A 16,180-nucleotide genomic window follows, 5' to 3' on the forward strand; every position below is an offset into this window, starting at 1 on the left:
TCCTCCTCCTCCTCCTTCACTTTACAGGCTGCACAGCACATATTAAAACTATAATACACAGTTCATTATAGCTGTTAACTTCTTTATTTTGGGATGTATCTTTAAAATATATAGAAATGTGTTTTTATTCAATCCGTTTGCACACTGTACTATTGTGTTTTTATACATACAGGTATTATGGAATAAGCAAATTGCAGAAGGTTTATATTAATATTAGCCCAGGCCTTTATTTGCTTCAGTCACTGAACTCACCCGGCCTTTATCCAGGTCGAACGGTTTCTCTGCCGTCGTTTTACAGCAGCCAGCCAGCAGACAGACAGACAGACAGGCAGACAGACAGACAGACAGACAGACTGCACATGATAATATTCCAGACCAGGCCTCTCATTGAGGACCTGAGCCACAGCAGGCTGGTAAAGGAGACCGGTTTTATGTAATATCTGTGCGTAGCAGTTTCCGTTGACCTCCTGCAGCTTGTTGTTTACATGTATTGACGATGCACCATAATTATCAGGACAGATAAATGATCGGACGATAGTGGGAAGTTAATATTCATTTACATCATTGGGACAGTTGGAACACAGTCGATCAATGATGGGTTGATGTTAATAATCATTTCTTACGTGCAGGTATACACGCTGCCTCTAACGGTGCTCCCATCAGGATGTTTGGTCACTAGAAGCAGCGTCGGCCTGATACCGATCACTGAACTCTGGGTCTATTTACAGACTAATGTTTATAGTGTATTTATTATTATTTACTGTTTCTAACAACGTTGTATATTTACTATTGAAACAAGGAACATAAACAAAGTGCATCAGTGCAAACAAAACTACTGTGCCTCGTTATTTTAATCTAAAAACGTCCACATGATGTTCTTCCACTGTGAACTCATAGCAGAAGAATGGGGCCACAGTGGTGAGACATTACAGACCTGCTCTGTTTTGTTTTCAGACCATTTGACCATTTTACTCTGAATATTTGAGTTAAAACAAGTTACCTGCAGCTTCACTGTATCTGTTTTACAAACTGAATTATAGACAGTTCCATTATTACTCTAATGACATTATAACATGGTGTGACAGACTACATGCAGCTCATTTGAACCCACCAGTGTTAGTCTGTTCACGTCAGTCTGCAGGAAACCCATTCTTAGCTGATAAAAGCCACCCACAGCTGCTCTGTTTCACTCCATGTGGGCTCAATAAAGTCACCGCAGTGTTTGTTTCAGTTTCCATGTCAAGGGTTGTGTTTTCACCTCAACATCGCCGTGCATGATGGGAGAAATGATGGCACACAAGGTCACGTTGGAAATGTGACTCGTCTGTTCACCGCTGATGTGTTTAAACGCTGTCCGTCTCTCCGCAGATGCCTGCCTGTACCAGTGTGAGAGCATGGAGGAGGGCGAGGACGGAGACTTCGGCCGGGGGTTGAAATACGAACCGCCGGTAAGGAGACAAAAGGCTCGCCGCTCTGGTTTCTGTCCGGGACTGAGAGTGTAACTGATGCTCAGCCTAATATGCAAATACTCTTCCCTTTTTACAGAACTTATTTCACACATTGGTCAGTTAATGTCTCTTCCCCTAACAGTTAGGGGGGTTTGAAAGTATCTGTAGCTGCTCGGTGCATCTGTTAGTCCCTCAGTCCGCTACTTTGGTCTACAGTGAACCATCTTTACAAATATTGGACTGACTGCTGGGAGATTTGGTGCAGACGTTCGTGCTCTCTACAGGATGAATCCTGATGGCTTTGGTGATCCTCTGAGTTTTCATGTAGCGCCACCATGTGGTCAAAATCCTCCTGAAACTGGCTAAATTCCTGTCAGCTTACAACATTCTAGTCTGACCCTGCGGATGACCATGATAAGTGATTTCACTGTCTTGTGGTCAGTGTTTGTCTACCTGTGCACAATATGAACATTTAATATCACCATTATATTATGTTTCACAACTTTATCACAACAATCCTCCAAATATACTTAAAACTCTTAAAACTCAATGTAAACGTGGACTTACTGTACAGTTGGTTATGAAACTTTACTGCCCTGCTCTTCCTCTGCACCGCTCATAGCAACCCAAAGACATGGTGGTCCCTATTGACGATAGCTTTAAAACGCCAGCTGAAAATAATCAACTCAACATTTAGCCAGCGCAGAAGTGATTATTATTATTATTATTATTATTATTATTATTATTATTGTTTACTGAGAAATGTCCTGCTGTCCCTTGAACCCTTAGTTAAACACATTTACATTGTGTTGGCAGCAGCAGCTTAACTCAGTCTGTAAACCTCAGTGAGCGCAGACGACGGGTCAAAGAATAATCAGGCTAATTGTGTGTAACAAGCGTGTACACACACACACACACACACACAGTCACACACACACACACTCACTCACAGGTTAACATACTAACTAATCCAGTCATTGTTTGACCTAATTTCCCTCCTATTTTTTTCCTCCCTCTCTCCCCCTTTCCCTCTCGCAGTTTGACAATGACCTCGTGCTCACCCTCGATCCGGACAACCCCACGTCGCCATGGCGCCACCTTGACGACAACCTTCTCACAGGTATAGACCGGCCAGGCCCGCGGGGGCGCTCACTGGGAACCTTAACCCCCTTCGCCTCAGACTGTCTCTGAAACGTGAGACGCTTTATCCTCACTCCTGTCCCCACAGTCCCCACAGTCCCCACAGTCACTGTGTCTTTGTGCGGTTTTACTTGCTGGAGTCAAGACGTTGTCCAGTAGTACATTTTATAAATCTAGATTTGTTCTAGAGAGATCACGTTTGTATTTTTCTTATTGTCAACAAACAGCGTGTTACTGCGTCTCCTAATACTCTCTGACTTCCTGTCTGTGGTTCCTACTGAAGAAGTTAATCTTTAAAAACACAAATAGTTTCATGAGTAGAATAAACTACAGTGTGTGTGTGTGTGTGTGTGTGTGTGATGGAGGAACAGCCACAGTGTGACTCATTGATGTGTGTTTTTTATGGTTTTTGGAGCGGTGGTGGAGCTCTGTGGCTCAGAGGCTTTGATACTAATAATAATACCTGTCAGTGGATACATTCATTGTGTGGTTTCGGTGTGAACATGAGCTTTGATGATCAGAAGATGAAAACACAGGATGTCACCAGACGGATCCTTTTTAAAATCCAGCAGCAGGCACAGAAATGAACTTCCTTCCAGATATTAAGTTGTTTTATCTTTAATATCAGATAGTAATAATAGTATTAAAAAGTTTAATTTGTCCTGTGGCATCAAAATACTAACTTACACTGTCACGAAGTCCATCTTCCTTTATTACAGAAGACTCACACAATGTGGAACCAGAGCTTTTACTTTGATTCACTTGTGTGAAGCTTGCCGTCAACTCTCATTATTATTATTGTATATATTATTTCCACACGCTACTTAAAAAGCACTGTTCACTCTTACTGAATGTCTTACAGCAGAGATAAAGTGAAGCCTTTTGGTAGCTTTGGTAGCTTTTAGCTCTGAGCATACGCTCAGTTATTATACACAGCCCTGGCTCTGTAGCCGGGAAGTGGATCGGACCGAGCCACACGGCACACGGTCACTTCCTAGTTTCCTAGCAGGAAGGTTGAGTATCGCTGTCTGGAGCCGCACCTCTGCATGTTTGCAGCAACTTCAGCACTAACCCAGAACATAGATAACACCGTTGTTCACTATATATCAGGTGTTTGTACTGGACTTGTTTTGAACCTTTTTAAGGTCAGCACTGTGATGGGTTAGGGTTAGTGCTTTTTGTTTGATGGAGAGCTGAAATAACGGCACAGTGAGAGCGAATTACAGCCAGGATGGATCTCCTATCGTTTTATTTATTCTATTGTTCACTTTTTAAAATGCAGTTTATGTCCTCTGCAGAATTATAGTTTTTTCAGTTCTACAGATTTTCTATGGGGGAATAACATCATTATGTGTTAATTATTAATAATACTGTTAGTATTACTGTTACCAGTCTGGGTTCTGAAATCCTCCAATTAGTCCTTAAAGTCTTGAGGTTGTAAATGATTCATTATTATAACTTGAAACTCACATTTAACCCTCATCTGCTGCCACTTTGACGTCACATGACCTCAGTCTCTTGATGTTTGTGCGTCTCTTTTCTCTGAAGGGGAAACTCCTGTGATAAAAAATGAAATGACCATCACTCAGCCATTACCAGTGGAAATGTGTAAGTTCTCCAGTTTCTTTAAGAGTCGTGTGTTGAACAGAAACAGATCTTCCTTCGTACTCTGTTGATCTGATTGTTTGTGTGTCCAGTGTTCCAGGTGAAAGCGGAGCCTCCCTCTCCTGCATCCTCGCTCGGGTCCGACTGCTCGGCGTCCTCACCAGACCCACAGGTGTGTGTTTACCTGAGCTTTTGCTCCTGTTCATTGGTGTAAGCAGCAGAAGCAGTTTGCTTCCTCTCCTGTGCATCATGTAAAGGTAGAACTCTCTGTCTTCTCTTCCGGTGCAGATCACGGTTAAAGGTGAAAACCCTCCGACTCCTCCCTACATGTACGGAGACGTGCTGTCTCCTCCGCTGGGGTCGATGGAGATCACCGTGGCAACAACAGCCGTACCTCCACAACAGACACAGCTACAGACGCCGCTAACGACGCAGATCCCAGCGGTCATCAGTGGAATACAGACGCAGGCGGCAGGTCGGTCACCAGCAGAGGCTCTGAGGTTGCTGCTGTGTTTCTCTACTGTTACTGTGGTGAAAGGCTGAACGTAGAAGCAGCTGCTGGTGTTGTGATTGTGGTCAGATGTGTTTTATTGGAGGAAAGAGGCTTTAATATTTTGTCTGTGCTTTGGTGGCTTTTGCTGCTGTTCATATTCCCTCCTTACTGATCCACAGTACTACAACCATGATGGATTGGCTGGAGTAGCAGCAGAATGAAGTTGTTCTTGAACTCAAAGTGTTTTTTGACGGATGGACTGATGGATCAGAGGATTTTAGTATTACGTCTGTGTGCGAGAGACAAAAGAAGAGAGGGATCACTTTGTTATTGAAATGGAGCCTCAGGCTGTTGTTGGTTTCTAGTTCACTGCCACACCTCCACTTATTTTTACTGATTCATTTATTACTTTCCAGAGACAATGCACCTTGATTAGCATCACAGTCACTGTGCTCGTGTTTCAACTGTTGTCCCTGTGGTAAATTAGCCAGTAAAACAACAATAAGAAACAACATCTAAAATTAGAACAGCGTGAAGCAGAGGAGTGAAGCAGCCAGGAAGTGGAATGCAGAGGAAGTGAAGCAGCGGGGGAGTGAAGCAGAGGAGTGAAGCAGCATCCTGTAAAGTAGGACATGAACAATGCACACAATTAATACAAAAACAATCTTAATCAGACATTCAGTTCAAGCAGTTAAAGGATCTGTTGTCAGAAATGGAATATAATATTCATAGGTATGGGTTCTACTGAGTCTGCAATGTTGAACCACCAGACAAACACTGGCTCTACATACGGCCTTCCATACATTGAGCGGCCACAATTTTAATGACAAACATTTACTGACACATATAAAACCAGCTCAGTAGCTTCATATCTGATGGACTGAGATGAAGCGTGTGAAATATATAGAAAGATATGTCGTATATACGATAACATGTATAGCAACTAAGACCGCATGACAACATCTGCTGACGCTATCTCAGGGTCTAGTTCACACCTAAAGGTTAAGTGTAGCGTGAGTTTGACAGTCAGGTTGTTAAGTTGTTGGAGCCTGAAGGGAAAACTCTGGATTTACTGGTTGTTTCAGTTTCAGAGGTATTCAGTACAGTCCTCACCCCAGGACAGACCCACAACCTGGGGAGGGATTACTCTCCCATCTGGTTTACTCTGCTGCTGCTGCTGTGGGAGAAACACTTCACTAATACTAATACATAATGTATAAAATACTCTACTACAGATGTTTCATCAGTTACATTTACTTAACGTGTTAAAAGTAAAGATTTTCTGACTTTTATCTTTGGATCGTTTCACCTCTTTGGGTCTCAAACAGTCCAACATTGAGAGAAGTTTCTAATGAAACTGCAAACAACTCAAACATCTGAAACATGTTGAGGAGCCACAACTAAACACTGCATGAATGTGAGGGGTCACAAAGGTTGTAAAACACTGGTTCAGTCTTTAACAATGTTTTGTATTTTAGACATTGTGAAACAAACGTAGAGGAATAAAATGTCGTAGCAGACAATGGAAATACTACTTCAGAAGTACTTCAGTGTAAGTACTTGAGTGAAAGTACGTAGTTGCATTCCAGCTCTGCACTGCAGCTCAGAACCTGGAAGGAGAGCAGAAAGTGGGTGAATGGTTGAGAGGACAGCAGCTCCAGTAAACACACAGGTCGTCTTTCTTTGTGTGTATGCAAATGATTCAAGTGAAAAAACTCACTTGTATAAAACCTGAGTGTGTGCATGTGACGCAGTGCTCGCCATCTGCAAACGGCTATTTACATAACTCGATCATTGCATCAGTTCTGTGGGTTTCCACTTCACTCTGAGGTCACAGCCTGAGTCATTGTGGACGGCTGCAGTGTTTCTACAGCGAAGGCTGAGCTGAACGCCGTCTAACTGAGTTCTGTTTCTTCCTGAAGTTCTGCCGAGCTCGGCCACAATAAAGGCCAGCACCATCCTGAGCACCAAACCCCCGATCCAGCCCAGACCAGTGTGTGTCACCACCCTCCCCGTCCCCCAGACCCCCGCGCCAGCCAAGACCCTCATACTGCAGGGCCTGCCCCCCATGGACCAGACCAGACCTGGTAAGAGGGCAGAAATACACACACACATCCATCATGTGTTTCTTTGTGTGTTTGGATGTGAACGAGCTCGTACCGTACTGGATGTATTATATAATCTGTGACTGTGAGGAGGTTTGTGTTGAGGACACATGAGATTTACAGGTTTTATCCTCTCTTTGACAAATGATCTTCACACGCAGATTGCAGATAGATTTGTCCTACAGGGCTCTCTCACACAAAACTGCATCTTGCATTGTTTGACTAAGAATAATCAGCTCAGGTTTTGAGCCTTTTTGAACCTTTTGAGCTTCATATTTTAGTCAGGAAGTCTCGGCTCCTGCATCAGTCAGGCGCCACCTTCGTGTTTCCTTTTGGTGGCTTAACATCGGGAACGTGTTGACACATAAACACTGCATAGAAAGCGACAAATAGTGGTTATGATAGGTACAGTGAGTCAGTGGCCCTACGCTGTGATTAAATCTTTCAAATGGAGATACCAAACTAATCTATAATCTTGTTAATTCAGTGGCTCTAACTATCAGTTCATTGGGAATTGAACCTTTACCTCCAGCAGTACCAGAGCAGTGATGACCCGTCTCTTCCTGTCTTTCCTCCTCCAGTCGTCTTGTCTCCATCCGTCTGCCTCGGTTCGGCTCCGGCCATCGTCAAAATGGAGCCCGTCTCTCCCAGCATCCCCCAGCACTGCTCCAGTCCCACGGCTCCGCCCACCAGCAAACCCATCGTCCCGGCGACGACGACGATACCCGGCAACAACTCCAACGACATCGATGTGAGTAGGCTGGACGTACTTACTCACACAGTTCAAACCTCAAACAGATATGCGCCTCTGGTCGGGTGCCACGCCTGAGACCAGTGTCTTAATTTGGACAACAGGGACATGAGGAATGTTTACCAAAGGGATCAAGTGTTGAATGAAGAAAGATTAACTGATCAAATGAGTAAACACAGCTTCAATCATCAGATTACTGGAGATCGTATGTTGAATGATGGACAGTTACAGTCGCTCTGTGGTTGTTGGATCCATAAGATCACACATGTGTTGGATTGGATCTGAAATGGATCATCAATACACCCGGAAGTTTTTTATTTAAACAAAATAAAACAATTTTAGTTTTTTTTACACAGTAAAAGGTAGTTTATGGTGAATACTTGTGATGCTGTTGTCATTATAGCCAGACATTATTACATTCAGCTCTGTTAAATCATCTCATTGTTAATAAAGAGAAAGAAAGCTTCACATTTTGGCCACAGTAACTGTCTGCTGTTGGGTCCTAAAGGCAGGAATACCCATCCATGTTTGTTCTGGTGGTTTCTGTTGCTGTTGCAGCCCCAGTTAGGACAGAGAGGCTCACAGATTCCACAGAAATGTTTGAGTTTAGAAATCTTTTGAGAGATAAAAAAGAATTGATTGTTTTTAGCATTAAGTGTTGCTTACTGTTTGCTGTAGCTCAGATTTAAAACTCTAGATCATCGTTATCAATCAGGAATAATAAATATAGGAAAAGAAGTTAACACAGCAGTATGTTCAGTTCAGAGGGAGGATGTGAAGTTCTCAGTTTCACCTGCAGCCTCTTATATAATGGCTGTTCAAACATCAGCTGAACTTCATTCCTTTTTCTCCTCCTCCTCCTCCTCCTCATTGATTCTCCAACACATCTCCTCTTTTTTCATTCTTCCTGCCCTTTCTGTCCTTCATCTTCCTCCAATCCTCCTCCTCCTCCTCGTGCAGATGAAGGTGCTGAAGCGGCAGCAGAGGATGATAAAGAACCGGGAGTCGGCCTGCCAGTCGAGGAAGAAGAAGAAGGAGTACCTGCAGAACCTGGAGGCTCAGCTCAGGGAGGCGCAGCAGGAGAACGAACGTCTCCGCAGAGAGAACCAGGCGCTGAGGGAGAGACTGGCCGGGAAAGAGGTGAGAGCTCTTCATCCTCTTCATCGTCTGCTGCTGTGCAATTAAAACTATTATACACTTATTTGTGAGTGCTGCTGACTTTATTCACCGTTTCTATCAAACTCTTTAAACTTTAAAGTTGAGCAATCAATAAATGAGGAAGAAAGGAGTAAATATCTCTTCTGAATGTGAAAGAGCTGTGAGTAAAGCAATAATCGCACTGATTTCCCTGCAGAGGGACAGCTGCTGCTTTTAAATTCAATTAACAACAACAGGTTGAACAGGAGGAAATAACTGCAGGGAGGAAGAAACCTGTAAAACCTGATGATGGTAATCTGTGGGAAAGTCAGACACTGCAGGCCGGTCTGCGAGCAGGTTATTTATTGAACCAACGCAGACACTGCAGCAGGAATCTGTACATGTATTTTAAAAATCAAACTAATTTCAAACTGCTGGTTTACACATACACATACAGTATCTGTGTTTATGTTTCTTGTTGGTGTCTTTCAGGGCAGCGACTCAGCGAGCAACAAGCGAGCCGTCTGTGTCATGGCCGTCCTGCTGTTCATGACCTTCAGCTTCGGACCCGTCAGGTATCCTGCATACAGCTGTTCATAGGCATCTTAAAACTCACTCTTCTGCTTTTTCATGATTACAGAATCACAACACGACAACGTCCTGATATGAGAACATAGATCAGTTCTCTAGAAATCTATAAATAAAGAAAAAAGTTTGTAGTAGAGCCCGACTGATGTGGGGTTTCTGAGACCAATACTGATTTTTGATATAGGGATTGTTCTGAGCTGGAATGAAGATTATGATCCTGACCGATATGATTCTGCAAACGGCTGCGATAGGCCAATATCTGCCGATAATATCAGCTAACCGATATATTGTTCGGGCTCTCTGACTGAACCTCGCTGTTCTTCTTCACTGCAGCATCACAGACAGGAAGCTGTCGGGCCTACAGGAAGGCGTGGTGTCGTACACGGGACGGCGTCTGCTGGAGTTTGAGAAACAGCGGTATCAGCAGCAGGAGGCAGCCGCTCAGCCTGCGAGCAGAGTGGAGGACAGAACGGAGACGGAGGAGGAGGCAGGGGACGAGGCTCCGGAGTCAGACCAGTTCAGGTGAGACGAGTAAACCAGAAATCTTTTAATGTTTTAAAAAAAAATTCCTGTTACATTAGTTTGTCTCCTCTGTTCATCGCTCACTCTGGAAATGAAAGACCCGAGCTTTGCAAATTAGCTCGGGCTATAAATAATAAATAAAAAAGGATAAACAATAAAAACATATTTAATTAGCATGAAATAATCATGATCAGAACATACAAACAAAGTTAATATGAACAGCTTTAAATAAATAAAACAACAATGTATGTTGATATGTTGTTTGTTTGGCCCCAAACCTGATCTGAGTTCTTTAATATTGAATATGTGACCATCCAGAGTCTGATCTGATACTTAAGTTCTCCTAAAGTACATAATCAGAATCAGAAATACTTTATTGCCTTACAGTTGCTCATGTGCTAAACAAAGACAATTCTAAGAAATAGTAATAAGACAAATGTTAAAATATGTGCATTGTATTACAATACATAACAGTATATAAAGAAAATGGAAAAAAAAAAGTGTGTGGAAATGTCCATTATACTACAGTGTATAATAATGGTAATATATAAAAAAATAAGACATGTAAAAGGATGTAATATCAGTGTACTAATACTAATAATGAGGACTTACAATGCTGAAAACAGATCCGTGAATAAGTGTGCCAATGGAAAGAAAAGAAGCGTATCATTGCAGTGTTATTAATTAATGAGTGTTTGCACGTGCAGAAGTCAATACTGAACCTCCAAAAGAGCAGATTTACTCCTCAGAGCTGCAGAGTGCTTACTACACTGATGCTGTAAATGATCACAGCGCGGTGCCGTTAATTAAGAGCTGATGCTGGAAAGTGTTGATTCTCTGCTGCTGAGCTGTAAACAAGAGCTGAGGGAACCAGTTAACGCCGCTCAGAGCTCGGTGAATGATCAAACACGTTTCACTGCACTCACAGATAATCACACCATCAGCTCTAGAAATGCAGACAAACATGTTTACAGCGTCCAACGTAACTGGTTCTCAAACTGTCTCCATGTGTTTCTGTAGGAGATCCACCTGCTGCACACACACACTTTACTTACTGATGGTTTCTCTGCTGACTTCATCAGACTTAACCCTTTTCACTGTGTGTCTGTGTGTGTCTGTGTGTGTCTGTGTGTGTCTGTGTGTGTCTCTGTGTGTGTAGGAACCTGAGCGATGTGTTCAGTGACATGAAGGACTTGGTGCTGCAGGACATCGATCGTTACTTCTCCTCCTCAGACTGCAGACAGTTCAACCGCTCCGAGTCTCTCAGGTCAGTCCCTAAAACCTCTTTTACATTTCCTCCCTCTTTCATCTCCTCCTTCTCCTCCTCCTTCATCTCCTCATCCTCATTCACCTCCTTAGACTCTAACAGGAAACAGGTCAGCTCAGAATGAACTTAAAGAAACTTTTTCTTCTCCTCTAAAGACAATCAACATTCATTGGTTCATTTACACATCAGCAATAATATTAAACTTCCACCCTTCCTTATTTCCTTCCTTCTGTCCATCCATACAATGTTTGATGTAAAGGTACAGGATGATAATGTGAGGAGCTGGCAGTTAGGAATGAACAACTTAATATGATATTAATAAATGAAATAAGGTAACAAATAAGAAGCTAAGGTTGAAATTCTACTAAGAAATGATTTATTTACTGAATCAACCTCTGTTGTCTCTTCCCGTCCTCCATCCATCCATCCATTAGCAGGCAGGACACAAGAGTACAACTTCTTTAGTCTGAGTTTAATGTTGATCTCTGTCTAAGCTGAGCTGTTGGTGTTTTTCAGGCTGGCAGATGAACTCAGAGGTTGGGTCCACCGGCACCAGATCGACAGGAAGAAGTCCGGAGGGAAACCAAAAGTCGTCAAGAAGGCCAAAATCGCTCAGGTCCAGTCAACAGCGTCTTCTTCCTGTTAATAAAGCCTGTTTATGTTCTGTTCTTTAAGAGAACATAAACAGGCGTTCTTTAATTCTATTAATATCTGTAGTTGAACAGTAAAGCATACATATAGTTTATATACGATGGGTTAAATGCAGATTATTTATGTTCTAGTTCTACTTTATGTTCTCCTTCCTTCAGAACATAAACTAATCACATCATCAGAGATCATCAAGGTTTCCTATTAATCCTGTTTCTGTCTTTTCTCTTGCAGAAAGCTCAGCTGAGGAAGACAAACTTCTCCAGATACCTGCCGATCCAGACTCACCGCTCCATAGAAAGGTTCGTTACACTCAGCAACAATACACATGTGAAAATATATGAAAGATATTCTGTAACTCCCCCTTAAAGAGCTCGTTCAGTCATTACATGAGCTGTCAGAAATGCAAACTGCTGTGAAACTGAAATTGAACAGAAACTGAGAAACAACACGAGTCCTGTTTCTGTGGGTGGTTCTGTGCAGTGAAGGTTAATAATGGGGTTGAACTTGTTGTTTCTGTGTGCAGTCAGCTGCAGGTGCTTCCTGGTCCTGAGGTCACCTACAGCGACTTCCTGGACGCCATCGACCGCAGAGAGGACACGTTCTACGTCGTCTCTTTCAGACGGGTACGAGGAGTTGCTCCACAGCTCAGTCCTGACAAACCAGACAGACCGATAACTGTCTGTGTTCTTTCTTGTGCTCACCTTCCTCCATGTGTTTGCTGTAGATTGATCTCAGAAAAGGTGGTTCGTTGGTGGTTTGTTGGAGACTTATTGAAGCCCTGTAGTTTAAAGTGTCTCCTGTGTGTCTCTACAGGATCACCTGCTGTTACCGGCCATCAGCCACAATAAAACCAGCAGGCCTAAAATGTCTCTGGTGATGCCGGCCATGTCTGTGAACGGTGAGTCTGATTATTAAACACATCACAGCCTGTCCTTTCAAAATAAGAGCTGCAGAGATGTTTAATATTCACATACGAGCTCAGACTGCAACTACTGCTAACTACTTCTTTTTTGGTTTTACCCATATCATTTTATATTTCCTTTAGCAAAGTGTAGAATCCTTTTTATGTCCGAGGGTACAACAACAAAACTATGCAGGTTTCTTTTTCTGATTGATATCACCATTAACTTTTCATCTCACCAATTTGAATCTTCACATATTTGTCTCACGATATATCTTTACATTCAGAGATTAATAGTTAAAAGAGAAACTATGTGAATAATGAAAGAACTTTGATTTAAAAAAAGTCAGATTTATTGGGTTCATTTTGGGGGGATTTGTAGAAAAACCGTAAAACAACCTAAAAACTGAACTATGTCTGGTTTGATGTAAAAACATTTTTTTTTTTTTTTTTACAAAGACATCATATATTTGTTCTTGTATACTTATAGTTATTAACTTTGTCTCTCCCTCCTCCTTTCTCTCCTCATTCTTCTACCTACGCTCCTCCTCACCCTCTCCCCCCCTCCCTCAGAGAGTCTGTATAACTCCTCGAAGGGTTATGAGATGATGATGCAGGTGGACTGTGAGGTCATGGACACCCGCATCGTCCCCATCAAGTCCTCCGCCGTCCCGCCGTCTCTCCGCGACCCTCCTCCGCCTCCCCCCTCCTCCCACCATAACTCCCACCATCACCACGGCAACCACACCTCGCTGCGAGGGCGCCACCATCATCACCCCTCCTCCTCTCCCTCTTCCTCCTCACCGTCCTCGCCATCGCCTCAGCAGCAACCTTTACCCGCCCGCCGACGCACAGCGGAATATTTAATCAGCCAATCAGAAGGGGTCTAATGAGGCATCGCCACGGTGATTTGGAAAGAAGAGAAGGATAAAAAACGGATATCTTTAAAAATGACTTCATCATCCCAACGACAGGTAACAAATAAACGTCTCTTCTTCCTGGAAAACGACCAAAAGTTCCTGTCGCCAAACGCAATGTCCCCGTTCCCGTAGAAGATAATGTCCTAATATTTAAGAATATATTTGTAGAAATGAAAGTGGGATGCAGACGCGGCAGCACACTGCACTTAGAACCAGTGCTGCGTTTTAATATTTAACAGTGACAATGTTTGAATGAAGTGCAGAGACAGGAAGCTGACAGGCGGTCACCACCCGGCTCGGCCCACAGGTGGCGCCGCCGGGCTGCACAGTTACAGTTTAAAACCTCTCCAGAGATCAGGATCTATATTTTTCTGCACTTTTTGCCCGTCAGAGTGAAATCAGCAATAACCCAGTTAATGAATGACGGCGCTCGTAGCTGTGCAGCTCCAGCGGGTCCTGCTCCTCCTCCTGACTCCGCTCTCAGTCGTGGTTTCTGTGGTGTTTGCATTTGTATATTTGTGTTGTTGTGGGAATTAGACTACATGTAGAGAGTACGGTATCAGGACTGACGGCTGCTGCGTGAAGTCGGATCTAAAAGTTAGCTGGATGGAGAGATCCTCTGCTTCTGGAGGACGAGACAGAGATAACTAAATATCAGTCTTTATTATTTATTAAAGGATCGTATAAAATAAACATTTACAATATGGATCCCTTAAAGTTTGTTATATAAGAATTGTGTAGTGAGCAAGACATTTTACAAACTATAATGGAGACTAAATGACCTCAAACACGTCGAATATTATTATTATTGTTATTATGATTATTGGTTAATCAACATACAGCCAAAGCTTATTGATATATCAGTTTATTTCAGTTCCTGGCAGCTGAACATTTTGAGTTGCAGGTTTTTGTTCTTCATGTGGTTTCTAATTTACACATCTCAGAGGAGCTGCAACAGCTTACAGTGTAAAACAAATCTCAGAATACAATGCAAACAATTAGACAATTGATTAATTAGTTAAGCAACTCAGTCAAATATAAACATACAGACACATATTCAGACCCAGTGGGGTCACTCTTTCTGACGTCCATCACAGATAACCGTCCATTAATCTGCTCAGAAACCACTGGAAACATTGGATCATTGGACACTTTTCCTAAGTGTCAGAGTAATCCAGTAATAGTTGTTTGCAGAGTACCCATGAATGTTCAAACAGGAAGTGCTAATAGATCATTCGGCGTACTTTTAAAGTCGCAAGTTTACCAAACTATAAACAGATATAAGCGAACAGACAGACAGATAATAATAATATATGATTATATGTTTATAGTAATATAATATGTAATATGTTAGAATATGGAGGTTAAAATACAGAGGTCTTAGTGCCTTGCTCATGGACTCTTGCCCTCCTGTTCCCAGCACACAGAACCACTTCAGATCTCTGAGATCCGACTTCCTGTTGCATCCGTCAGATTTATTCATGTTTATTTTATTTTTTTTAAGAGAATTCCTGTTGTTGTTTTGAATGGAGGATTATTTAATATCTGTAAATATCAGTGTTTACTGTAGATAATTTGTCACTTTTATATATTTTTTTAATTTCTTTTTTCTTTTGACAACAAACAGTAAAACAATAAAAAAAAGAATAAAGTCCTGGAATAATGAGGCAGTGGGGAAAAAAATGAACTGATGTTGAATTTTATATTTTTTATTCTTGTGTTCAGTTCAGTGGACCAACCAGCTTCACTCGCTCATAACTCAGGATGTTCTGTCCTGATATATTTATGAAATTAATACGCTGATTTTTTTTATTGTACAGAATAAACTACAGTTCCTCCTGTAACGACACTATATGATCAGTTTGGTTGTAAAAATTTACTGAAACCCTCCCAGAAAAAATCCTTACTGCCAAAACAAGATAATAATCAAGCCTTTGCAGATGATGTAATATTTTTTATTGTAAAAAATGTGTCGAACTTTTGCTTTTTCTTCTGACCAAAACAATGTTTCAGATTATTTCTGTCTTTTTTCTCTTGTCTTTGTGTCTTTGCAACTCATGTCAGTTTCCAGCCTTAGAGTTTGAAAGACGTGTCCATTTATCAGAAGAAGCTGTTGAGTTGCATTATGGGAAATGTAGGATCCAGTGGTTTTGGGGTTTCACCTCTGCAGCACATATTCTTTCTGTTTTTTTTAATGTGTCGCTTTAATTCCTCTACTTTATGGAAGTAAAATACTACAGTTGAGTTCCCCCTTCAGAGTTCACAGGTTTAAAGCAACAAAAAGCAAAGATTGACAGTTAAAGAACTAAAACTTGAGGTTTACCACTCAATTATTTGCCGTATCGTAAAAGAACTACCTGAATATTTTGTATTTGTTAATACAAAGTGTGAGAAAAGTTAAGAAACATTAACACACATTAACATCAGTAAAACGGTGAATTGTTGTTTTTACACTTTTTGCACAGATGAATCAAACGAGAGATAACCTCTTAATTAGTTAATGAGAATAAGATTTTAGCTGTTTGTCCGTGGATTTTGTTTCCTTTGGACACAGCCAGGCTAGCAGTTTCCCCCTGTTTCCAGTCTTTATGCTAAGCTAAGCTAACAGGCCTCACATTTACTGTAAGACATGAGTCAGACTATCACTTTAAA

General features: G+C 41.9%; 1 protein-coding gene across 1 annotated transcript in view; it reads left to right on the forward strand.

Moving 5' to 3' along the window:
• The window catches only part of atf6b (activating transcription factor 6 beta), a gene marked incomplete at its 5' end in the record, with an annotated part of 16,644 nt that extends 470 nt beyond the window's left edge, over positions 1 to 16,174 (forward strand). The window contains 16 exon segments of the mRNA XM_035681410.1: positions 1,369 to 1,448; positions 2,487 to 2,568; positions 4,137 to 4,196; positions 4,286 to 4,365; positions 4,482 to 4,668; positions 6,609 to 6,773; positions 7,373 to 7,542; positions 8,503 to 8,682; positions 9,172 to 9,254; positions 9,601 to 9,789; positions 10,949 to 11,056; positions 11,573 to 11,672; positions 11,939 to 12,006; positions 12,231 to 12,330; positions 12,521 to 12,605; positions 13,182 to 16,174. Coding sequence (XP_035537303.1) covers positions 1,369 to 1,448; positions 2,487 to 2,568; positions 4,137 to 4,196; positions 4,286 to 4,365; positions 4,482 to 4,668; positions 6,609 to 6,773; positions 7,373 to 7,542; positions 8,503 to 8,682; positions 9,172 to 9,254; positions 9,601 to 9,789; positions 10,949 to 11,056; positions 11,573 to 11,672; positions 11,939 to 12,006; positions 12,231 to 12,330; positions 12,521 to 12,605; positions 13,182 to 13,498 — 2,054 coding nt within the window. The 3' untranslated portion in view covers positions 13,499 to 16,174.
• Positions 16,175 to 16,180: the final 6 nt, after the last annotated feature.

The sequence above is a fragment of the Morone saxatilis genome, unplaced genomic scaffold (genome assembly GCF_004916995.1).
Source record: "Morone saxatilis isolate NCDOM2014 unplaced genomic scaffold, NCSU_SB_2.0 Contig9, whole genome shotgun sequence".
NCBI classification, from domain to species: Eukaryota; Metazoa; Chordata; class Actinopteri; family Moronidae; genus Morone; species Morone saxatilis.